This window comes from Pongo pygmaeus, chromosome 4, assembly GCF_028885625.2.
Source record: "Pongo pygmaeus isolate AG05252 chromosome 4, NHGRI_mPonPyg2-v2.0_pri, whole genome shotgun sequence".
In the NCBI taxonomy this organism is placed as follows: domain Eukaryota; kingdom Metazoa; phylum Chordata; class Mammalia; order Primates; family Hominidae; genus Pongo; species Pongo pygmaeus.
The window spans coordinates 169,589-194,793 of NC_072377.2; the positions used below are offsets into that span (position 1 = coordinate 169,589).

General features: G+C 55.6%; 2 protein-coding genes across 3 annotated transcripts in view; both read left to right on the forward strand.

Moving 5' to 3' along the window:
* PLEKHG4B (pleckstrin homology and RhoGEF domain containing G4B) overlaps positions 1-13,282 on the forward strand; it is a 104,317-nt gene extending 91,035 nt beyond the window's left edge. For both annotated transcript variants that reach the window (XM_063664609.1, XM_054489160.2), the window contains 4 exons: positions 605-775; positions 1,626-1,806; positions 9,373-9,534; positions 9,797-13,282. In XM_063664609.1, coding sequence (XP_063520679.1) covers positions 605-775; positions 1,626-1,806; positions 9,373-9,534; positions 9,797-10,116 — 834 coding nt within the window. In that variant the 3' untranslated portion in view covers positions 10,117-13,282. The remainder of the gene's footprint in view (positions 1-604; positions 776-1,625; positions 1,807-9,372; positions 9,535-9,796) is intronic.
* A 1,314-nt stretch (positions 13,283-14,596) lies between these two features.
* On the forward strand, positions 14,597-24,453 carry LRRC14B (leucine rich repeat containing 14B). Its single transcript, XM_054487755.2, has 2 exons — positions 14,597-20,537; positions 22,686-24,453. Exons 1-2 carry the CDS (start codon positions 19,648-19,650, stop codon positions 23,329-23,331), a joined length of 1,536 nt encoding a protein of 511 aa, XP_054343730.1. The 5' UTR covers positions 14,597-19,647; the 3' UTR covers positions 23,332-24,453.
* The last annotated feature ends 752 nt before the right edge of the window (positions 24,454-25,205 follow it).

The following is a 25,205-nucleotide window of genomic DNA, read 5'->3' on the forward strand; positions in this document are numbered from 1 at the left end:
GCCAACCATTCCCATTATGCGGGTAAATTCCACTAGGGGAGGGACAGCCTGGTGGGCACGGCGGCTCCATCTCTGGGGGCTGCTGTCTCCCCTGACCCAGCTTGAAGGGATTTCTGTGGGGATGAGGAAGGAGCAGTCGGATTCCCAGGGGCTATTTGGTGAGGGGGCTTTAGCACCACCTCAGCAGGGGGTTCAATCAAAATGGATGCAAGGGCTTTGAAGTAGAAAGTTCCGTAAATCACAGCAAGGTTTTCCCTGAGATCTCTGCATGTATGACCCGGGAACGGGAGCCGGGGTGGGGGTGTGGGACGATCGCCCCCTGAGCAGGGCTCCTCCCCTGTGTGTGGGCCCAGAGGGTGAAACGGGAGGGCTGGGGGGAACTGGGTGAGTGCCTGAGCTTTTAGATGTGATGCTGCAGTTTCTATCCTGATGCTCTTTAAAACCTTTAACAGCTAACATTAAGGCGGATTTGCCAGATTTTATGGCAGTTTGGCTGCTGTTCCGTCTTGTCACAAAGCTAACACACTTAGACGGGGACAGTGACTTGTGCCACCACAGATGCCGGATTTTCTTGGATGAAATCCACCTGTGTGTTCCTCTGCAGGTGAATTTGAAGGAACAGGGGCAGCTGAGATGCCGGGATGAGTTTATCGTTTGCTGCGGGAGGAAGAAGTATCTGAGGCATGTGTTCCTCTTTGAAGACCTCATCCTGTTTAGCAAGACCCAGAAGGTGGAGGGCAGCCACGACGTCTACCTGTACAAGCAGTCCTTCAAGGTAGCGCCCGCCCGGTCCGATCGGGTGCAGGCCGAGCCAGGCCCTCCAAGGGGGTCTCGGACCCTTGTCTCACCTGAGGCGAGCAGAGGAACTGGGAGGGAGTGAAGCTGGGAGGAGCCGCACCGCGATGTTTGTTTTCTGCGGTTCTTGGGTAAATTCTTGAAAACATTAGCCTTCCAAAAGCTGCAAGGAGAAGTGTGTCTTCTCCAGTCCCATGTCCAGTCCAGGGGCTGAGAAACAAGTGCGTACTCAGTCAGTAACTGCATTTTGTATCCTGTATGAGGTAAACACAGAGACAGACCTTCCCGTGGCTCTCAGAGGTGCACAGGGAGGGCTTTGCTGATGCGCCACAGTGGGCAGGTTCCCACTTGTGACTCAGCTGTGCTGAGGGAGGGGAGGTCCCTCCCTTCTTGACAGAAGCCATGAGGGTGCATGGGCTCACACACAAGCAGCCTCACAGACTTGTGCATAGCCTTGCACACTCATGGACGGCTGTCCTTCACATTCAAGCACTCTCCCTTGCACACTCATAAGCAGCCTCACACACCCATGAGCAGCGTTGCACACAGGGACAGTCCTGTACACTCTCCTTTGCACGCTCACAAGCAGTCACTCACGAGCAGCCTCGCACACACAGACAGCGATCCTGCACACAAGCACTCTCCGTGGCACGGTCACAAGCAGCCTCACACACTCGCGAGCAGTGTGGTCTCGCTCACCCTGACCCATCCCACACATTTGTCATTTGGTGTCTGGGTGAAGTGACCTCCATCACTGAGGAATTTGGGTAGCCAGTTACTCAGAGATCTGTGTTCCTGATGATGCTGCAACGGGTGTTTGCTGACTGCAGACGGCCGAGATCGGGATGACAGAGAACGTCGGGGACAGTGGCTTGAGGTTTGAGATTTGGTTTCGCAGGCGGCAGAAATCTCAGGACACCTACATTCTCCAAGCAAGCTCGGCAGAGGTCAAGAGTGCATGGACCGATGTCATAGGGAGGATCCTGTGGCGGCAGGCACTAAAGAGCAGAGGTGGGAAAATGGGGGCCGCAGGGCCTGCCAGGCTCAGGGGCACAGCTAGGGCGGGGGTCAGGGCTGGGGCTGGGGTGAGAGCCAGGGGCTGAGGCCAGGGGGCCGGGGGCCAGGGGCCAGGGCTGGGGCTGGGGCTGGGGCTGGGGCTGTGGTTGGGGACTGAGTCCAGGGGCTGGGGGGTGGGGGCTGGAGACTGAATCCAGGGGCTGGGGGGCCAGTGGGGCTGGGGTGGGGGCTGGAGACTGAGTCCAGGGGCCAGAGGCCAAGGCTAGGAGTGGGGCTGGGGTGGAGGCGTGGGTTGGGAGCTGGGCTATCACCCTTAATGCTGAGATTCAGGCGGTTGATTAAATATTGAGTTCACTTGAGCACAAAGTCTGAGGATGGCCAACTGGGAGAACACAGACTTCAAAGGGATGTGGTCATTGCCCCGAAGTGGGGAGGTTTAAAGGCCATTTGTATAGGCATGGTCTGGGGAAACTTAACAGGATCACATCATTTCCTATACAGGGTTGGTGCACAGTTATAGCAGTCTGGTTGGCTACAGTCAGCGTTTCTTTTTTGGTAAGGGTGAGGGTGTATTTTGCATTCCACGTTAGGGACAGAATAGCCAAGAGTCTTCTGTCTCAGGGCTCTCTGGTCTGAGCCAGGAACAGGGAGGCAAGGAGACAAGGAAATCTCTAACAAAAGGTCAGAAATGAAGGGGCTGAGCTCCGTGACTCGATCTCCAAAGTCAGCCTCTCTAAGGGCCTAATCACTCTGAGGAGCCTCCAGTAGCCGGACTGTCCATTTTCTTCCTCATGGGCACCCAAGAGGCCCACCCTGTCTGGGGCACCTGGGGGCCCTTGGTCAGCACTTGACAAGAAAGTTCTTGGATTGGACCCGACAGCACTCACACACGTGTCTCTCATGTCCACAAGCAACATAAGGCACTGTGGCAACCCAAGAGAGTCCCCCGAAGCTCTGGCTCCAGATTTAACCCTCTGGTTGACTTCCTGCCCCTGCCCTGCTGGTCTGGCCCCCGTGGCCCTGGGAGGCTGAGCTCATGGTCAGCCCTCAGTCTTCCTGCAGGTGAGAGGGCCCTCCCCAGGGCACTCATTCCCCACCCTAGGATCCCTCCCCCAGGCCTCCTCCCTCAATGTCCACCCTCGTTGGCTCCCCTCACTGACTTCTTCACTGAGGGTGCCTCTCTGTGCTTATTCCTCCAGCCTGGCGGCTGCAAACACCACCTTCACAGCAACCACCCCCCACCCCAGACCTTCTCCCACAGAGCTCCAACTCCAGGGCCTGCCCCAGCACCTCACTGATAGCCAAAGCCACTGTAAACCCAGCTGTCCCTCTCTACCCTACAAGCCCAACCCGGCAGCTCTGGCCTCTCAGACCTAAAACCCAGGCACCCAAGCTACAGACACGACCAGGGCTCCTGCACGGCTGCACCCCACCTGAGCCCTGACCCCCTCCAGGTGAAGCCACCACCTCCCCACCGGCCCCCGAAACACTCCGGAGCCAGCTCTGTCAGGCACAGGGGGCCCCATGGCGTCGCCGCAGGCTCCCCCTCTGGCCCCCAGCCTCCTGGCTACTCCACACCCCCGTGGGCTTCACCCCTGTGCAGCCCCCAACAGCAGTTACTTGGCCAGAGGCCTCACCTCCGAGATGCCACCATCCTGAAGAGCCTTCCTGGCCTTTTTCCTTCCTTTGTAACCCACTGGTCCTGATTCCTGTTTGGGGTCTGCCTGACTGTAGTGCATAAAGCCTCCCTGGGGTTGATCTGTCCATTTCAACCTCTCCTGTGTTCCAAGCACCTGGAGCCTGCAGGAAATAGGCCCTGCCAGCCTTGAATAATCAGATTCAGAAAATAGAACTAAGTTGATTCAAGCGCAAAGCATGAGAATGGCCACCCCAGAATGCAGACTCCAAAGGGACGGGGTCCATGCTCCCAAGTGGGGAAGCTGAGGCTTCACTTACAGAGACAGAAGTGGTTGCAGCCAACTTGACAGCAACTTGATTAGTACAGGTTGCTGCATTCCAAGGAAAATTGCTTTAACATTCTGAGAGGAGGCAGAGGCTTGTTCTGAGAGATTCTTATCTCTGGTGCTTCCTGGTCATCCCTGACCATTTACCGGAAAAAGCAGAAGGAGCAGCTGATGCTCAGAGACTCAGGGCATTGCTGGGTTCCTCTCAGGGTTCAGAATAACTTACAGTTCCCACAGCATTTAGTTCAAATTATTTAGTTTCACAGCCTTCCTCAAACAGGGTCAGGTGGGCAGCTGAGCACAGGGTATGCACACAGGACTCTGCCTCGGCCTGGGGCTGTGGGGCCTGAGCCACAGAGCTGTCCACCCTCTGCAGGTACAGCTGGGTCACCTGGCCTGGGGGTGTGGGGCCTGAGCCACAGAGCTGTCCACCCTCTGCAGGTACAGCTGGGTCACCTGGGCCTGGGGCTGTGGGGCCTGAGCCACAGAGCTGTCCGACCTCTGCGGGTACAGCTGGGTCACCTGGGCCTGGGGCTGTGGGGCCTGAGCCACAGAGCTGTCCGACCTCTGCGGGTACAGCTGGGTCACCTGGGCCTGGGGCTGTGGGGCCTGAGCCACAGAGCTGTCCGACCTCTGCGGGTACAGCTGGGTCATCTGGAAAGTGGAGCCTAATGCTTTTCAGGTGTGTCTAGGACCTGGCACCCCCTCCCCATTGCCTCATTGGTCACTTGAGGCCTCTCTTGACTTCTCCAGTTTTGCCAGGGATTTACCAAATTAGTCTTCTCAGAAAACAGAATTTTGGTTTAATTATCTACACACTTATTTTCTATTTAATTAATTTCTACTCTTTGTTATTTTCTTGTGTCTACCTTTTTCAGTGTTTCATTTGCTTTTCCTTTCTACCTAACTTCTTGAGGTGGATGCTTAGATCATTGATTTGAGCCTTTGTTTTGTTCTAGTTTTTGTGCCGTATTTAGGACTACAGACTTTCCCCTAAGCCTGGCTTTAGCTGCATCCCAGAAGTTTATGTATGTCATGTGTCTATTCACAGTCAGTTCAGTTTATTTTCTAACTTCCACTTTAATTTCTTCTCGGACTCATCATGGGTTATTTAGAAATGCATCACCTAATTTCCAAGATTTTCTAGTTAACTTTGTGATACCAGTTTTGAGTTTAAGACCACTTTGGTCAAATAATATACACTAGAGTTCATTGCCTGTGGAAGGTATCCGAGTGACCGGCAGCGAATCTGTACAGGTCTGCAGCAACCTCGATTCTTATCTCCTTGGAAGAAAGAATTTGACTGAGGGACGTAAGGCAGAAAAAGAGACCCAGGCAAGTTTCAGAGCAGGAGTGGAAGTTTATTTGAAAAGGCTTTTAGAGCGGGAAAGAAACGAAAGCACACTTGGAAGAGAACCAAGCAGGCACCGAGATCAAGTGCACCATTTATCCTTGATCCTAAGACTTTCTGGGCCGGCGGCCCCTTTCCCAAGATTCTCCCCTTTGTCTGGGCTGCCCGCATGCACAGTGCACACCTTTCCCTTGGGATGTGAGGATGCGCCGTGTGCTCAGGAAATTGTACACATCCCCATCTGAGGCTTTCTTCCCTTTTCTGGTGGGGGGACGTGAGGATGCGCCGTGTGCTCAGGAAATTGTACGCATCCCCATCTGAGGCTTTCTTCCTTTTTCTGTTGGGGGATGTGAGGATGCGCTGTGTGCTCAGGAAATTGTACGCATCCCCATCTGAGGCTTTCTTCCCTTTTCTGGTGGGGGATGTGAGGATGCGCTGTGTGCTCAGGAAATTGTACGCATCCCCATCTGAGGCTTTCTTCCCTTTTCTGGTGGGACGTGAGGATGCGCTGTGTGCTCAGGAAATTGTACGCATCCCCATCTGAGGCTTTCTTCCCTTTTCTGGTGGGACGTGAGGATGTGCTGTGTGCTTAGAAAATTGTACGCATCCCCATCTGAGGCTTTCTTCCCTTTTCTGGTGGGGGGACGTGAGGATGCGCCGTGTGCTTGGGAAATTGTACACATCCCCATCTGAGGCTTTCTTCCCTTTTCTGGTGGGGGACGTGAGGATGCGCCGTGTGCTTGGGAAATTGTACACATCCCCATCTGAGGCTTTCTTCCCTTTTCTGGTGGGGGGACGTGAGGATACGCCGTGTGCTCAGGAAATTGTACGCATCCCCATCTGAGGCTTTCTTCCCTTTTCTGGTGGGGTGCCTCCAAAAGGTCACATTCTACCAGTTTGTCTCTTAATGCACAAAGTTGCTTCTCCTGGCACCTGCCTTCAATTAACACTTTAGTGCAGCAGGTGTGGACCATCAGGAAACGCCCTCTCCCTGGCACTGGCTCCCAAGGTACCACTTTTAGAGAGGCAGTGCGAATAGGCCAAGCCATCACCCAACATTCCCAGTGGGTGAGGGAGCCTCTCCTGCCCTGCTCATGCCTGTCTAACTACCTGTAACAGCTTCGATTATTTGAAATGTTGTATATCCTAGCATTTTGGTAAATTTTCCATGTGCACGTGAAGAGAAAGTGTGCTTTGTAGTTGTTATTGCAGAGTTCTGATCATGTTTTGAAAATTGTGTTGTTCAGATTTTTTATATCCTTATTGGCTTTTTGGCTGCTTATCACTTACTAGGAAAATTATGTGAAAATCTCCCATGATGATGTAAATTTGAATTTGTCTATTTTTCTTTTTGTTTTGTCAATTTTTGCTTCCTATGTTTTGAAGCTAAATTATTAGGTGCATAGTAATATAGAATTGCTATATCTTCCTAGAAACAGAGCCTCTTTTATCATAATGAAATGCATCTCTTTATTTTTAGTAATGCCTTTTGCCTTAGATCTACAGTTGTCCCTCTATGTCCATGGGGATGCGGTCCAGGACTCCCCCACAGATACCCAAATCTGCAGTTGTTCAAGTCGCTGATATAAAATGGAACAGTACTTGCATAGAACCTACACACATGCTCCTGTATACTTTAAATCATCTGTAGATTACTTACAATCCATAATACAATGAAAATGCTTATAAATAGCTGTTATATTGGTTTTTTATTTGTATTTTTAACTTTTATTGTTAATTGCTTTTTGTTCAAATATTTTTGACCCTTGGTGGAACCTGTGGATATGGAACCCACAGATACAGAAGGCCAACTGTGCTTCCTATTAATATCGCTATTCCAGTTTCCTTTTGCAAAGTTAGTGTTTACACAACACATACTTTTCCATCTTCTTACTTGGAACTTTTGGTGTTCTTATGTTTGAGATATGTCTCTTGTAAAAGGCATATGTTTGATTTCACTTTTATCTTTTTATCTAGTTTGACTATCCTTGTCTTTAAATTGGAGTAGCGTGTTTACATTTAATGTAATTTGGGTATAAATCGAGCATCTTACTCTTTGTTTTCTACCTGTTTGGTGAGAACAGGGGCGTGAGAGAGGAGGGGAAGGCCATGGAGGGTGATTGATAGGCAGGTCCTTGCACACCCCTCTGGAAGACAGGCACACTGAGGCACTGTCCCACATGCTGAGGGGCCCCCACATACTGAGAGACCTGGGTGTTTTTCTGCCAACTCCTGTCCCTCATTGTTGAGGCTCCTCCTGGTGTGTGAACCACCTGATGCTTCTGTCCCATCCACAGGAAGGTGGGGAACACCCCCCAGGCAGAGAGACCTGGACAGCTACCGCCGTGAATGAGAGCTCTCTGGCTGCCCCCCGGCCAGCTATGCTCTGACGGCCAAGCATGGCAGTCCTTGCCTGTGTCCCAGCGTGGGGTTAGTTCTGGAACATTTGATCACTTCTCCTGCTCCACTCTCTGCACTCCACCTGGAACTCCCGATTACACGTATGACCTTTTTACATGTTCCTATGTTTCTCGTGTGATTTCTGTGTTTCAATCACGTCTTCCCTGCTTCTGTCTGTGTGTTTTCCACTCATCTTAAAGTTCATTGATCTGCTTTGCTATTAAACCCACTTATTTCATTATTGGTTTATTTTTGATATGTAGGTTTGTATTTTATTCCTTTTATTTGATGGATTTTGGTTTCCTTTTGAGACTCTCTGTTCTGTGATCTGCTTCCTGCCACATTAATCCTGGTTACCTCCACGGCCTGTCTGAGACGTCCAAACCTTTATCTCGTGGATGTTTAATTATCTGGGGTTTTCCTCGGCCTTTCCTCATTTTGTCCTTTCTCCTGGTGTGCCTGATAATTTTTTTATTAAGTAGTAGATATGATGTAGGAAATGTGTAAGGATCATCTGAGGCCAGGCTGGTGTCTTCACCTCCAGAGGATTTATTTTTGTGGGAAGAGCAGGGGTGGGTCATCTGAACGCACTCCGGGGAGGGGCTGCATGAAGTCTGCCTCAGACCTTTCGGCAGCTGATCCAGCTTCCGTTTGTCCCACTCCTGGCAAAGTCCATGCTCCCTTTTCAGGTCCCCACTGAAGTCTGGGAGTTTCCCAGGCCCTTCCTCCCGGTGGTCCTTGAATTCCAGATTTTATCTCCCCATCCTGTGCGTTTTCAGAAGCTCTCAGCCTCCAAGCTCCAAGATGAGCTCTCTGCTCATCGGCCACCAGCAGTGCCCTGAGGGGTAGAAAGGTGTCAAGTGTCCAGTGGCCTGTGAGCTCCACATCTGCCCAGGACATTGGCCCTTTGAGGCTAGATTGCCTTGTCACCTCCAAAAAACCTTCAAAAAGTGTGTCCGGCTTTTCTGGTTGTTGTCGGCCACGGGCTTGGATGTAAGGTACATGAGCAAACCCACTGCAGCCAGAGGAGGAAGCTGTCCCACGTCCACGCACACAGCTCTAACCCTAAAATAGCGCTTCGGAGTTAGGGGAAGAGCAACGTCCTGTTCGCTGCCCAGCTCCAAGCCCTGTGTCCCGGGCAGCCACACTCGGCCCCTTCCCTGCAAGCAGGGACACTCGCTCTTGATTAACCAGCTTTGCACGTTACCTATTGGTGAAGACGATCAATAACTCTGTGACTGTAGCACACACACACCGCACTTCTTCCTGTTCTCCCAAGACCTGTGGAAAACAATTCTTACTATAATATTTTTCAGCATAGGCATTAGGACTACATACATGCAATTATGTTTTCTATCCTCATACATTTTCCTTACAATTAAAATCATCTTTTTTCTTTGCTTAATTTGACCAAGAATAAGTTCATTCCCAAACTCTCACCTGATGCTTAGCTCTCCTCTCAATATTCAAACTCCTAGAAACCTGTTGCTTTTGTCTTTTCCATGGACACGGCTCCCAGGCCTCTGACCCCTGCTCTAATTGGGACCTGCTGTGTGGCCCTCCCCTGCTTACCAGCTGACAGGGACCCTTCCTCACCCCCAGGATGGACACGCCGTTTCCAAGGCCTCATGGCTTCCTTTTTCTTGGTTACTGCCTTGGGCTCCCTGGGAAAGATCTCTTTGGTGCCGAAAACCGGAACGGGAAGCCTCAGTACCATGGGGCAGGGTGGGTACACCCTGTACATCCTCCTAGTTTGGGCTGAGGGTATTAGGGGTACCGGGTGTCTTTGGGGTGGCATTAGCCCCCGAGTTGCTTTGGAAACTGTCATACTTTCTTCTGTCTTAGAGCTCAGAATCCAAGAAATGGCATCCATGGGGATAGGCAACCAGCCATTCATGGACATCAAGCCCAGAGACCGGGCCCGTGACTGTGCAGTGATAAGCGACCGGGCTCCCAAATGTGCAGTGATGAGCAACCGGGTCCCCGACAGCATCGTCAAGGGCACAGGTACGGTGGCCTCGGCCCCGCCCTCACTCGCCCTGCAGAGGGCACTGGGCCTGTCGTCAAGGGCACGGGTACAGTGGCCTCAGCCCCGCCCTCACTCGTCCTGCAGAGGGCACTGGGCCAGTGGCCAACATGGTGGGTTGGATGGGCATGACGGCAGTGGCAAAGCCTGGTCGGCCTTTTGGACGGCTCTGATCCCATTCCTAAACCTGGGCTGCACTTCTGGAGCGGAGGCCAGCCCGACCTGCTTTCTGTCCCTTTTCAGAGTCACAAATGAGAGGGTCCACAGCGGTGTCCTCCTCTGATCATGCCACCCCCTTCAAGCGACCACACTCCACCATCTCGGACAGCAGCACCTCCTCTTCTAGCAGCCAGTCCTCCTCCATCCTGGTGTCACTGGGCCTGCTTGTGTCCTCCAGCCCAGCCCACCCGGGCCTGTGGAGCCCTGCCCACAGCCCCTGGTCATCTGACATCAGAGCCTGCGTCGAGGAAGATGAGCCAGAGCCAGAACTGGAGACGGGCACCCAGGCTGCGGTGCATGAGGGGGCTCCTGCTGTGCTGCTGAGCCGCACACGCCAGGCCTGATGACTCTGGGGGTGGCAGTGCCCATCGCGTAGCTGGAATGATACATAGGGAGCAGCACGCCAGGCCTGATGACTCTGGGGGTGGCGGTGCCCATCGCGTGGCTGGAACGATCCAGAGGGAGTAGCACAGCAGGTGTCCAGGTATTTCTCTGGATTTTAGACACTCCCTAACATTTTCAAACAAATTTAAAATTTTGTCTGATTTAAAAAACAAACCTTCCACTTCCACCCAAGAGAACAGCATAGGAAACAGACCTAAAACAAGACAAAAAAAGACTAAACATGAAACAAAAGATGTCAAGACACAAGACATTTGGCAACAAAGGACTGTGATCCCTGAGAGACAGGAAAACGGGAGGTGAGCCCGGTGATGGCCTCAGACCTCCCTCCACCTTGAGAGTTTGCCGGCCTCAGTGCAGGGAGGGGCCCAGGAAGAGCCCAGCAGCCTCCGTGAGTTGAAGAGACCAAGTCAGCAGGAGTTTGCAGGTCAGAGTGCCAGAGAGAGATGCTTGCATGGGGAAGGACTCACCAGATCAGCCCCTCCAGCACCCAGTGGGGTGCTACCCATTCACACACTCAAACAGGGAGGCTACCAAGGCTGGGAGCAACCTTTGAAAAGACCAAAGATGAATTCCTGGTACTCATGTGGGCTGGGGACAGGACCCACTCCCACCAGCCAGACTGGGAAAACTCCCAATAGATCAATTCCTGATACTCATGGGGGCTGGGGACAGGACCCGCTCCCACCAGCCAGACTAGGAAAACTCTCAATAGATCAATTCCTGATACTCATGTGAGCTGGGGACAGGACCCACTCCCACCAACCGGACTAGGAAAACTCTCAATAGATCAATTCCTGATACTTGTGGGCTGGGGACAGGACCCACTCCCACCAGCCAGACTAGGGAAACTCAGTAGATCAATTCCTGATACTCTTGTGGGCTGGGGACAGGACTCACTCCCACCAGCCAGACTAGGAAAACTCCTAATAGATCAATTCCTGGTATTCATGTGGGCTGGGGACAGGACCCACTCCCACCAGCCAGACTAGGGAAACTCTCAATAGATCAATTCCTGATACTTGTGGGCTGGGGACAGGACCCACTCCCAGCAGCCAGACTAGGAAAACTCTCAATAGATCAATTCCTGATACTTGTAGGCTGGGGACAGGACCCACTCCCACCAGCCAGACTAGGAAAACTCTCAATAGATCAATTCCTGGTATTCATGTGGGCTGGGGACAGGACCCACTCCCACCAGCCAGACTAGGGAAACTCTCAATAGATCAATTCCTGATACTTGTGGGCTGGGGACAGGACCCACTCCCACCAGCCAGACTAGGAAAACTCTCAATAGATCAATTCCTGATACTTGTGGGCTGGGGACAGGACCCACTCCCACCAGCCAGACTAGGAAAACTCCCAATCTGTGAGCATTAGGTGAAGTTCTCAGAAAATCTTGCCTCAGGAGTGGGGATAATTAGCCCTAGACTGAGCCCTGCTCCTGACTCACCTACAAAATCATAAAAGCAAGACCTAAAATGATGAAACCATTCCCAGATAATTCACTCCATCCCAGAACAAAGCTCCAGATGATCTAGGGGTTACCAAAGTGTCTGCACCCTGCAAGGTAAACTCACAGTGCCTGACCTCGGGAGTGCCAGGCATGCAGAGGAGCAGCCAAGGGCAAACACGCCAAGGAGAGTCACCTGGAAAAGCCAACCACCCAGAGCTGGCGTCTGTGTTAGAATCACAGAACTCAAACTGTGGCTGAAACCGTGGCCCAGGCGTCCAGAAAGTTAAAGTTAAGAACCTGTAATCCCAGCACTTTGGGAGGCTGAGGCAGGCGGATCATGAGGTCAGGAGATTGAGACCATCCTGGCTAACATGGTGAAACCCTGTCTACTAAAAATACAAAAAATTGGCCGGGCATGGTGGTGGCCGCCTGTAGTCCCAGCTACTCGGGAGGCTGAGGCAGGAGAATGGCGTGAACCCAGGAGGTGGAGCTTGCAGTGAGCCGAGATCACGCCACTGCACTCCAGCCTGGGCAACAGAGCAAGACTGTCTCAAAAAAAAAGTTAAGAAATGACTTAATGGAAGAGGTTCAGAAGACCCAGACCAACCTTACAGGGATGAGAAACTACAATATTGACAGTGAAAACTATCCTGAATGGGGTAACAGATTGGATTTCACAGAAGAGACCATGAGGCACCTTGAAGACGCATCAGTGGAAACTATTTGCATTAGTTGGGCCTCCAGAGAGACAGAACCAATAGGAGATAGCTAGATATATATACAGACAGATAGATAGATAGACTGACAGACAGCTGAGAGGGGCCTTAGGGGCACTGGCTGACACAATTTTGGCAGGTCAAGAGCCCCACAACAGGCCATCCACAAGCTGGAGACCCAAGGAAGCTGCTAGTGTGGCCCAGTCCAAGTCCTAAAGCATCAGAGCCAGGGAAGCCAGTGGTGTAATTCTCAGAGGCCAAAGGCCTGAGAACCTGGGGGCCACTGGTATAAGTCTGGAGTCCATAGACCCAGTGAATTCCAAACACGAGAGATGAGTGCACGTCATAATCAAATTGCATATAACCAGTGATAAACAGAAAATCCTAAAACCAGTCAGAGGACAAGGGCATGTTCTGTTGGGAGGCACAAAGCTGATGAGAATAGCTGACTCAGGAGCAGCATGGGTGAGAGGCAGTCGAATGTACTAAGGAGAAAACTGCCAAATTCACATTCTGTACCTGACAAAATCTTTCCGAAACAATGGTGACATAAAGACATTTTCATACACACAGAAACTAACGGTTTTGTCACCTGCAGACCTGCACTACAAGAAATGTTAAATGATGTGCTTCAGGGAAAAGAAAAATGAAGAGCATGTACACCATTCAAGATTTTCCTCTTGTTATTTAAATCCCTTTAGCCCATCTCCCATTTGCCCCAAGAAATGAGTGCTGGCAGTGAGCTGCACTTTTTTTTTTCTAAACGCGAAATGGGTTAAAAGATGAATGGCTTGGCCGGGTGCGGTGGCTCACGTCTCTAATCCCAGCACTTTGGGAGGCTGAGGCCAGAGGATCACTTGAGCCCAGGAATTGGGGGTCATCCTGGGAAACATGGCAAGACCGCATCTCTATTAAAAATAAATAAAAGTTAATTGACTGTTTAAACAAAAGTATTAACGTATCTGTGGTTTGTACTATACGCATAGGTGAACTGTGTGACCACAGCAGCATGATGTCTGGGAGACATTGGATGTGATACGTGAAGTGAAGTGTATCACTTGAAGGTAGATTGTGGTAAGCTAAAGATGTACTTATAAACTCTTGAAACACCCACTAACAAAGAATTACAGCTAATAGACCAACAGAAGAGATAAAATGGAACTTTTAAAAGTCCAGTCCAAAAATACGTAGAGAAAGAGGAAAAGGGAAGAATGGACTTGGGGGCGACACAGAAAACAATTGGAGAGAGACTGAAGCAGCCGCCGGCCATCGCAGCAAACGCGAGCGGGACGCAGGACGCCGGCGAGCCACAGACAGCCCTGCTCTCTGGATTGGTGACCACATGAGTAACTTCACAGGTCTGTTCTATGTCCAGAGTTGTCAAACTGCATGCTTTAAAGATGTGCAGTGGATCGTATGTCGCTTAAATCCCAACAAAGCAGTATTTTTTTAAAGTACAATCATGCGCACAGCACTTCTCCTGGGAGGCAGGGGCTGTGCCCACAGAAGTCGTTACCTCTGCGTCCTGAGTATGGACAGCCACCATCACACAGCCCCAGAGGCCGCCCAGGCTCTAGCCACACTCTGGCACTGCCTGGGACAGGTGCCCTCAGGAACCCAAATGCCACTGCCCCCGTGAAAGCCACTTCAAGAGTGTTGCCTCAAATCAGAAGGCATCTACGCCTGTGGAAGAGGAGGCTGCTGGGGGCCCAGGTATGCAGGGGGCTGGGCCAGGCGCAGGGGCACAGCTTATGCCCGTGGCCAACCCACTGGGGAGCAAGGCTGGGGATATGCCCAGGCCAGCAGGGCCAGCAGGAGTGACTGTGCCATCCTGAACATGTCCTTGGGCCTCCCAGGACCTTGGTGCCTCCCATCTGGGCTGGCATAAGCCTCCAGTCAAAAGATGGGTCTCTCTCTCCTGATGGCATGGAGCCTGGATGTGGGAATGGAGCCACACCAGCCCCAGGGGAGCCCCGTGACCCATCGGGCTGTGGGATGCATCCCCACGGCCGGGACCCCTCAGCCTGTGGCTTGGTCTGGGCAGATGCAAAGGCCACCCTGCAGGGCTGAGGTGTCTGTGGGGAAGGAGGTGCCCAGCCCTGGGAGGCCATCTTGCTCCTGCTTTTTATTTAACCCATGGGGCTCTTTGGCCTCATTTTCTGTTTTTTGAGTTTCTCGTGCACGTCCAAACTGTCCTGGAGCCAGCCCTGGTGTGAAACGGAGGCTTCCTGCTGGCAAAAGAGGCCCGCTGAGTTATGTCCACACCAGCTGGACCTCAGCACCTCTCTCTCTGGCCTTCTGTCCACACTGGGATTTGGCTCTGATTTCCAGAAGGCAGGGTTAGGAAACACCTGCTTCCAGGCAGAGTCATGCTTCTGTCTGAATCAGGCTTCATGGGCTTCACCAACAGACACGAAGGTTTCATTTAGATGGAGAACACGTGTTCTCATTTCTCCAGGGTTCCGGGCCCATGAGCTGAAGCAGGTGCTGAGAAGTGGGAGAGGCAGCCACTGTGTCCCTCAGGGTCACTCGCCCCACCACGTGAGGCCACTTCCGCCCAGCACTGGGGGTGCTGGGAGCTGAGGGGCCCACAGGGGACGTGGGAGACAGCCCCGATGCATCCCCATCCGCAGTGACGCCAGCCCAGAGTCATCGCCAAGCACGTGGAGGGACAGCCCTGGAGCCCTGGCCTGGCTCAGCTTCTCCCAGAGTCACTTCCTGATGCCTCCCCAGCCCTGCCCAGGAAGGGCTTGCGGCCACAGCCCCACAGTGGCCCCCTCGCCTCGACCACCAGTGCCTCCTTCCAAGCTGCCTGAGCAATCCTGGGTGGTGAGCTCCACGGCTCCCACCCACGCCTCAGCACTGGGACCCCCCAGGGAGGGTGTGGATCCTCCCTGCCCGCCGTCCACGCCTCAGCACTGGGACCCCCCAGGGACGGTGTGGGGATTCCTGCCCCCTGTGCACGCCTCAGCACTGGGAGCTGGGAAGGTGTGTGATTTCCTCCCCCACCTCAGTACTGGGACCCCCAGGAAGAGTGTGGGCCCCACCATCCTGAGTGCTCAGGGCTGGTGGTCAGCGAGGTGGTTTCTAAACCAAGCCCTGGGAGGAGCCATCCTGGGACTGTGCTGTGGACAAGGTTGGGGCTCCCACAGTGAGCTCTAGCCCTCCCCAGGACCCTCCCACGGCCCCAGGGTGCCGGCCTTCAGATTGACCCCATTCATGGATGAGTCTACAAGGCTCCCCAGTGCCCAGCAAGTGTTTTTACATTCAGAGGTGAGGAAGGGGTGCCAGCATCTGCCCCAGACACAACCAGGCAGGTACAGATGTCATCCCCTTGAGGACAGCAGGGAGGCGACTCAGGAGAGGCTGATCAGACAGGAGCCGCGTCCCCATCACCTTCCAGAGAGACCTCCTCTTTTGCCAGGTGTCGTGAGGGCTGTGGCTTAGCTGGGCCTGCGTCCATCCCCGGTTCTGGGGAGACGCCTGGGCCACTCCTGGGTGGCAGCAGCAGTGGAGGTTTGGGTTTTGAGGGAGCCCTAAGAACCTGAGAGACTTAGATGGAGCATGGCATGCCCTGGAGAGTCCACGTCCCCAGACCCCTCGTGCCAACACCATTCCAGCCAGCAGTTTCTTCCCTGTGGTCAGAACAAAACCCCCAAGCCTCAGGCCTCAGGCTGGTTTTCCTAACAGGCAAAATGCTCCTTACATAAGGAAAGACCTTTCCTTGGCTGACCCTAAAGTAGCCAAGGGGAGCTCACATCGCCTGGCCTGCCGCCACCACCAGGCTGCCTGACCAGCTCACCGCTCGCCTGACCCCACCCCCATCAAGCGTCTGCTGGGCAGCCTCACTCCCCGGCCCACCTGTAGCTCCCGAAGGTCTCAAGCCTCAACACCCTGGTAACCAAGTGCACCCAGAAGGCTGGCAGGGTCACGTGGCGGCAGGGGGCCCTTGGCCCCAGGACCCAGGAGGCCCACCTGCCAGGTCAGAGGGCAGCAGGAGGCCACCCCACCTCCCCAGGTTCCCTCGAGCATTCCTCTGTCAGGAGCAGCTCCCCCAGGATTCAGGCATCCCTGGCACCCCCTGCCCCCGCCCTGCTCTCAGGAGCCCCCTGCCAGGTGCTCTGACCACAGGAAACAGGAGCCCTCAGGGCCACTGCCAGAGGACAGATTCTGCTGTCAACCAGAGGTCCTGGGGCCCCCATAAGGAGAAAGCTCTAGCCTCCCGTTCAGACAAGGCTCCGTCCTGGGGACGCCCCTCTCCCAAGGTCACCCACGTGGGGGCTTTGTTACTCATGCTTCCCAGACTGCATGCTGTGTCAGAGTTTTCACACCTGCCTGATGTCCTGGGGGGGGGCTCACAGAGGACCGACCCTGCAGGGAGATGCTGACCCACCCTGAGACCCAGGAGAAGAAAACGGCCAGGGTCCAGGCTGCTCCCACCATCCCTGGGGGATCAGCACCTTGGCTGAGCCTGAATTGACCACCTGGGGCATAGGTCCAAGATTTAATTACAAAACGATGGGTGGATGTGGGTTCTGTGTGCCTGTGACATAGAGAATGTTTTCCACACCGCGTGTGAAATGACGAGAGCTTTTGTGTCACACGTGTAGCTGCTACGAGACAGATGCTCTTGTTCCGGATCAGAGCAGCAGACAGAACTGGCACTTTTAGGGTCCAAACCCTGTTGCCCACGGAACGCCCATGACACCAGCTGGGTGGTGCTGCCGCCTCGTCCACGCCCCGTCTGGCTGGGACCTGGAGCTCCCCTCAAGCTGCAGATCTGCCCTGCACCACAAGGTGGCCTTGCAGAGGAGCCTCCCAAGCTTTGGAACCAGAGGCAGGCTCAGCGATGCTCTCCATCTGGCCTGGCCCCACCGTGTGTATCAGGTGTCAGAGGCCTTGCTGGGTGCCAGGCCGCGTCTGTGCTGTCACAGCTTTGAGGGGCCTGCGGGTCCTAGGGAGAGGCCCGTGCAACGTGAGTAACAGCAGTTTTTCTTCTGACAGCTGGGATGAAGGTGGGTCCTCCAGGGAGTGCCCTGGTCCTCGAGAGCCAGACTTGAGCACGGGCCTGGAAATGAAGGTCTCAGGCAGGGGCTGCGCACACCAATGGTCAGCACTGCCGCTCGGGGCCTGCAGTCGCCCATAATGGGCCCTGCCCCCTAGGCCTGGCCTCTTTTGCTTCCCTCCTGGATGGTTCCTCTACCCCTGGTCCAGCAGGGACTCAGCAGTGCCTGCCAGCTGCAGACCCCATGCTCCTGCAGCCTGGAACTCTCCTGCCCTCCAAAGGTCACGGGGTGACCCAGGGTGGGAACACCAGACCCCCTCACCCCCTGTCCACCACCCATGGCCGGGGTCACAGTGTCTCAGAGCCGGGGCGAGCCATCCTAGAACCAGTGTACCCCACAACCTTAAAGACCAGTGAAGGCCAGTGGGCGGGGTGGTCCAGGCATGTCCCCCACGCAGGTCCGGCCATCTCTGCACAGAACTGGAATCTTGGTTCATTTCGGTTTTAGCAGGTCCCGCATAGTTAGCAGGACAGCACTTGAGTTAGGTCTGAGAAAGAATGCCCGTTTGTCATGGCATTTCCTGTAAGGAGCCTAGAGCCGTGGCCCCAGGTTGGGTCGGCGGCACCAGAGCTGGGCCTGAGTCTGACCCAACCTGTGTTGGGTGGTCCTGCTGGAATGGGAACCCCAAGAGGACCACCCCTCTCCAAAAGAAGGGAAAACAGTAAGAGAGAGGGAGGCTGCAGGGGCTCAGACCTTGGCCGACCTTCCCAGCCATGGCCTCCACCCTCTAAGACCCAGGGGCCCCACAGTGACACCAGGGTGTTGGGCCACACAGAGCCCGAGTAGGTAAAGGAAGGTTCTGGAAACCACTTTTCAGAACCCAAAAGGTGTCTGGGAAATGGTGTTACCTGCCACTGTTGTAAAGTGTTTACTTTGTATCAATACTGAATTGTTAAATTTTAATCATAAAAATCAATGGAACATGTTTTTCTACTGTGTCCTTCCAGATTCTCTTATCTGGTCCTGGAAAGGGCCCTGTGTCTGGGGAAACCTCTTGTGCACCTCATGAGGGGAGCCCGGGGGCCCACATCAGCTGGCCGAGGGCAGCCACCGCTGAAGGATGGGGTCGGGGCCCACCCACCTCTTCACGCACACGTCCGCCTGCTGGACAGTGCCTGGGGCCCCACCCCAGAGCACAGTCCCTTCCTCATGGGTCGCCTCCCGGGGAGAGGCATTGCTCAGGCTCAGGGAACAAATTGGGGAGGGTCAGACAGGGAGGCTGATGGGGCACTCATGACCAGCACCCTCCAGGCTTGCTCAGCAGCCTTCCCCCTCCCACTGCTGTTTCTCTTTCTGTCTCCCCCTGTCTGTCTGTCTTTCTCAGTCTCTGTCTCTGCCTACCAGTCTCTCTCTCTCTTAGTCTCTGTCTCTCCCTCTCTGTCTCTCTCTGTCTCTTTTTGTTTCCCTTTCTCTCTCCCTCTCAGTCTCTGTCTCTCTCCCTCTCAGTTTCTGTCCCTCTGTCTCAGTCTCAGTCTCCCTCAGCCTCTGTCCCTCATGGCCGTGATCCTCCGTGGTGCCCTGTAGCGATGTGTGCAATGATGTGTGCAGCGATGTGCACTGACCCTGCCCTGAGTGTCACGGGGAGAGGTGAGTGCAGCACCCAACAGCGGCCCAACACGGTCAGTGCTGGGAGTGAACCATGGAAAGTACGGAAGCCACCCCCGCCGGGTCCTTGCGGAGAAGGAAAGGCACAGGGAAGGGGCAAAGCAGCAGCTTCATTCCTGGCCACTCGTCTCACCCCAGATGCAAGGCAAAGTGTGGGAGCGGCCCCAGAGGCCACTGTGGAAAGGGAACTGGTTACCGAGTGAGGCGCAGGGGCCTGGCCTGTTCTCTGCCCCGCTGACTGGTTGGGGGGCCCAGGGCTGGGCAGTAGCCCCGCTTGGATGGTAAACAGGACCTGCCCGCTGGTCTCACTGGCCGCCAGCACGAACGCCTGCCAAGACTGGCTTTTTGCAGCATGGAGCACAAGCTTCTCTGCCCAGCCCTGCCATGGGCACAGGCTGCCCTTCTGTGTCGGCTGGGTGCCTGAGCCAAGCAACTCCCAGCGGCTGGGTGCCCCAAGGCTGGGCAGATGCAGGCGTCCCAGGACCAAAATAGCAGTCAGATGATCACAAGGCCCCGTGGCAGGGCCCCCAGGGCAGGCTGCTCACAGCTGCTGCAGCTAAAGATAGGCGTGAAGGGCACACGCCTTGGGGAAAGTCGTGGGGAGCGGTCCTGTCTCGGGCCACGGGCACAATGAGGTCACTCCGCTTCATTTCTGCAGAAGCCCTGGTGTCCCACCCCCAGGTGGCCCGGCAGAGCCTGGACAGCGTGGCCCACAACCTCTACCCATGCCTGTTCAAAGCCAGCTACCTGCTGGAGCAGGCGGAGGTGACGCGCGCGGTGCTGGGGCGCTGGCCCCTGGAGGAGTTCCGGCTGGGAGCGCTGCTGGGTCCTAGTGCCGACCACCCCCAGGACCTGCGCGACAGAACCTGCAGGGCCTGCCTGGAGGCGCTGGTGCGCGGCCTCGCGGACCACGTGCTGCAGGACCGGAGCCGCCGGCGGCTGCGGGTGGCTGACCTCACGGGCATCCGAGATGTGCAGGTGCAGCGGTGCCCATGCGGGAGGGCGCTGGGCAGGTGGGGCCGCACCCAGCTGCTGGCCAGGACCTGCTGTGAGCTGCAGGCAGAGCCCCTCGCAGCCGGGCGCCCCGTCGAGGTCCTCGCCGACCTCTTCGTCACTGACGGCAACTTCGAGGCGGTGGTGCAGGCTCTGAGGCCAGCGGGCCCGGCCCCGCTGCGGGTGCACTGCCCCTCGTTCCGGGCGGACAGCCTGAGCCCCAGCCAGCTCCTGCACGTGCTGCGTCTGGCTGGCCCGGGTGCCCTGCGCAAGCTGGAGGTGGTGCACAACGTGCGGCTGCATGCGGGCCACGTACAGCAGCTGCTGGCCCAGGTGGGCTTCCCCCGGCTGGCCTCGCTCACCCTGCCCACCAAGGCCTTTGATGCACCCCCCACCTGTGCCTCCACTCCCGACGGCGAGGACCCCCTCCTCGCCTCCATCGCCCGGGAGCTCAGCAAGATGACGCAGCTCACCGAGCTCAGTGTGGCCTTCTCCACGCTGACCGGGAAGATCCCGACGCTGCTTGGGTGAGTCTCAGGGACGGGACTGAGGGCGGGCTGGTGGCTGCAGAGGCAAGGAGAGATAGTCCAGGGGCCTGCTACACGGCCTCCAGCTTCTCACTCCGGGTGTGGCCAGAGCAACAGGACAGAGGCCCCGCCAAGGGGCAAGGGCACTGAAAGTCAGAGCCGCCAGGAAAGAACAGGGGTGCCGTGTGTGACTTAGGGATGTGGAGAGAACGCCAGTTAAAAAAAGAGAATACGGAAATTACCAAACAGACGAAACAGAAGTCCCTACATGGTGTGGGGAGTTGTCTATTGTTGATGAATGAGTCACCCCAACACTTGGGGGCTTCAAACAGCAAACACGATTTCAGCTCAGAAATCTGAGCCTGTCGATGCCTTTGGCTCAGGGCGGCTGTTGGCCAAGGGTGCCACCTCATGCGAAGGCCTGACAGGGCGGGATCCTCCCAGTCTCCCTCGAGGGAGGCCTGGGCTCCATGCTGCATGGACCTCCCCACGGTGGGACAGGAGGCTCATGCAGGATCCTCAGCAGATCTGCGTGAAGCGGGCAGAGAGGGCAGCAGCCAAGAAGGGGCCAGGCCAAGGCAGCCTCAGGCAGTGGTGAGGGGGATGCCCGGCCGTGGGTCCAAGGGGGGTGCCCAGCAGTGGGTCCTGGAGGGGGAGTGCCTAGCGGTGGGTCCAAGGGGGGTGCCCAGTGGTGGGTCCTGGGGAACGGGGTGCCTGGCAATGGGTGCTGGGAGGGAGCCTGGTGGTGGGTCCTAAAGGAGGGGCAGCTGGCGGTGGGTATTGGGGGGGTCGCCGGGTGATGGGTCCTGCTGGGGCAACCTAGCGGTGGGTCTGGGGGGCACCCAGTTTTGGGTCCTGGGGGTGGGACCTGGCAGTGGGTCTAGGGGGAAGGGGTGCCTGGTAGGTACTGGGGAAGCACCTAGAGGTGGGTCCTCAGTTGCTGGGGGGTGCCTGGCGGTGGGTTCTGGGGGCTGGGGGCACCTGGCAGTGGGTCCTGGTGGGGTGCTTGGCAGTGGGTTTTGGGGGGAAGTGCCTGGCGGTGGTGGGGGTGCCTGGTGGTGGGTCCTGAAGTGGGGGCACCTGGTGGTGAGTCCTGGGGTGGGGGTGGCTGGCTGTGGGTCCTGGGGTGGCACCAGGTGGCAGATCCTGGTGGGGGATGCCTGGCGGTGGGTCTTGAGGGATGGGGGTGCCCTGCGGTGGGTCTTGAGGGATAGGGGTGCCCTGCGGTGGGACCTCGGGCAGGGGGCGTGCCTGGCGGTGGTTTCTCAGGTGGGACAGGGGCACCTGGCAGTGGGTCCCAGTCCTGGGTGGGGAGGGACATGTCCTGGGCAAGACATACAGGTGGGTGCAGGTGCAGGTGGGTGGAGAGTGAGGCAGCCTCCTAAGGAGAGGGTGGGGATGGGGCAGACCCCAGCTGTGTCCCCCGGCTCAGCAAGGACAGTGAGGCCATGTCCCGATGCAGTTCTGCTCTGGAGATCTCCCTTAGAGAGCTCGGGACCAGAGCAAGTCTCACTCCAACTGCCCCTGTATTAGAGCTAGGCTGCCCTACACCAACCAAGTCAGAATATGGGATGTGGGGCAAGCTGGGGGGTCTTTAGGGTTCCCAGGTGAGTCAAAGGCTGTACTGGAAGCCTCCATGGCCCTTCCCAGCTGTGAAACTGTGTGGGATTCATCTTTGTCAGAGTGGAGTGGCGCTGTTCTGCGGTCTCACTACCCCCCCGTCTGCTTTCTGACATTCTCATGGCCACATGCATCACTTTTCTCAGACAACACAAAAGCAGCTGTTGACAAAACAAACTTACCATTTAGGTGCTGAGGACAAAAGCCAGACCTCTGGGTCCAGCTGACTTCACCACGTGGCGGCCGGCAGTCACGGCCAACACGAAGCGAACGCACGTGGTTGTGCTCTCGTAAAATGTTATTTATGGACACCAAGTTTGAATATCATGTAACTTTTCATGTTTCACAAACTATTATATAAATATAACAACCACTCCTAGCTCATAGGCTGTATGAAATTAGGCGGTGGTTGGACGTGACTGTGTGTTGACCCCATGATGGACAAATGGGTTGTTCCCATTCGCCTGAGCCCTCAGCAACTTCCTGGGACCCTCCTCTCACCTGTGCTCTTTCCCCCGTGTCCTGCAGCCCCCTACAGACCCCGCTGCGAGTGCTGGACCTGGCCAACTGTGCCCTGAACCACACGGACATGGCCTTCTTGGCAGACTGTACCCACGCTGCCCACCTGGAGGTGCTGGACCTCAGTGGACACAACCTGGTCAGCCTGTACCCCTCAACCTTCTTCAGGCTGCTCGGCCAGGCTTCCCGGACGCTGAGGATCCTGACACTGGAGGAGTGTGGCATCGTAGACAGCCACGTTGGCATGCTGATCCTGGGCCTGAGCCCCTGCCACCGGCTGCGCCAGCTCAAGTTCCTTGGGAACCCGCTGTCGGCCCGCGCCCTCCGGCGCCTCTTCACCGCACTCTGTGAGCTCCCCGAGCTGCGCTGCATTGAGTTCCCGGTGCCCAAGGACTGCTACCCCGAGGGTGCCTCCTATCCCCAGGACGATCTGGCCATGTCCAAGTTCGACCAGCAGAAATATGATGAGATCGCCGAGGAGCTGCGTGCCGTGCTGCTGCGGGCCGACCGAGAGGACATCCAGGTCTCCACACCTCTCTTTGGAAGTTTCGACCCGGATATTCAAGAAACAAGCAATGAGCTTGGCGCTTTCTTGCTGCAAGCTTTCAAAACTGCTCTAGAAAACTTCTCCAGAGCACTCAAACAAATAGAGTAGTTCCTCCACTCACACCAGTGACAGGTCTTGCATTTCAGCCTGCAGGTGCCCCAGGCTTCAGTCCTGGATCTGAGGCTTGGGCCTGGCATTCATCCCCACCACCACCACCACCAAAAGCAGTTCTTAGTGGAAATTGTAGGCGAGCCTGTTAAGCGCTGTAGAAGAGGAAGCCTTCCAGGAGAGGTGCCATGTGGTGCCCTTTAGTGGCAGCACGGCAAGGTTCTGGAGGCGAGGGAAGCCACCAAGAGACAGTGACTGAGGGTCAGCAGGGGCAGACGCCACATGGCAAGGAGGAGAGAAGCCCGGGAGGTGTGAGGAGCGGCTGACCTGGCCTCGGCGCATCCAGGCACTGGGCACAAGATGAAGCTTCAGGGGGCAGATGTGACTGGGCTCCACAGCAGGGAGGAGGAGGGGAAGAGAGAATGCATCACAGAAACTGCACAAAATAAGCAGCCCATGAAAAACAACTGAGAAAAAGAGTCGAAAAATGAACAGCAAACCGGACCCTGCTTCCCCCAGCAGGAGGCTCCCACACGCTGCTGGTCACATCCCGCTGTCTGCACCACAGAAACTGCACAAAATAAGCAGCCCATGAAAAACAACTGAGAAAAAAGTCGAAAAATGAACAGCAAACCGGACCCTGCTTCCTCCAGCAGGAGGCTCCCACACGCTGCTGGTCACATCCCGCTGTCTGCACCTGCCACTTACGGGATGAGGTGGGCCTGCAGGGAACGCGCGGCTTTTGGTTGCTGTTAGTGGCGGCTTTTCTTCTCACTTTGTGTAGCCCCCAGAACCGTAAGGGGCATCCAAGTGGGTGAGCACAGGCGTCCGCTGAAGAGCCACCTGGACCAGGGCGGTCAGCGCTGTGGGGAGGCCTTCGCCCGACCGCTCCACTGTTTCTCACCAACATTCACTGTGTCCCGCGGGGCTCGAGGCTCAGACTGACGGGAGCTATTCTAGGTGTTTAATTGAAGGCCTAGCACTTGACCAGCCCCTGGAGAAGCTGACAACCACCTAAGACACATTTGGACTTGGTGTCCACCAAGAATGACTTTGTGCAAAGAAATGGCTGAGCACTAGAAAAACTAAATGCAAATAAAATGCATCTTTCAGTGCAGTTCAGACAGGTGAGTGCTTGGTGTGGTTAAGTCGTTCTCAGACCCAAAACCAGGGATCTGAGTCACTGTGTGTCCATGGGTCCGCTCAAGTCACACCCCATGACAGCGCCCACCACGGGTGTGTCCCCACCCCAGGGGCCCCATGTCATCCCCTCCTCAGGTGTCACCCCCTCCCTGAGTGTGTCCCCACTCCAGGGGCCCCCATGTCACCCCCTCCCCGAGTGTGTCCCCACCCCAGGGGCCCCCGTGTCACCCCTTCCCCAGGTGTGCCCCCACCCCTGCTGCCCCCCGTCAACCCCTCCCAGAGTATGTCCCTACCCCAATGGCCCCTGTGTCACCCCCTCCCTGAGTGTGTCCCCACCCTAGGGGCCCCCATGTCACCCCACTCCAGGTGTGTCCCCACCCCCACTGTGAAGGGGTGGCCTGCCCCTCCACACCTGTGGGTATTTCTAGTTGGGTGGGACAGGAGACTGAGAAAAGAAATAAGACACAGAGACAAAGTATAGAGAAACAATAGTGGGCCCAAGGGACCAGCACTCAGCATACCAAGGACCTGCACTGGCACCGGCCTCTGAGTTCCCTCAGTTTTTATTGATTATTATTTTCATTATTTCAGCAAAAAGGAATATAGTAGGAGAGCAGGGTGATAATAAGGAGAAGGTCAGCAAAAAACATGTGAGCAAAAGAATCTATATCATGATTAAGTTCAAGGGAAGGTACTATGCCTGGACATGCACGTAAGCCAGATTTATGTGT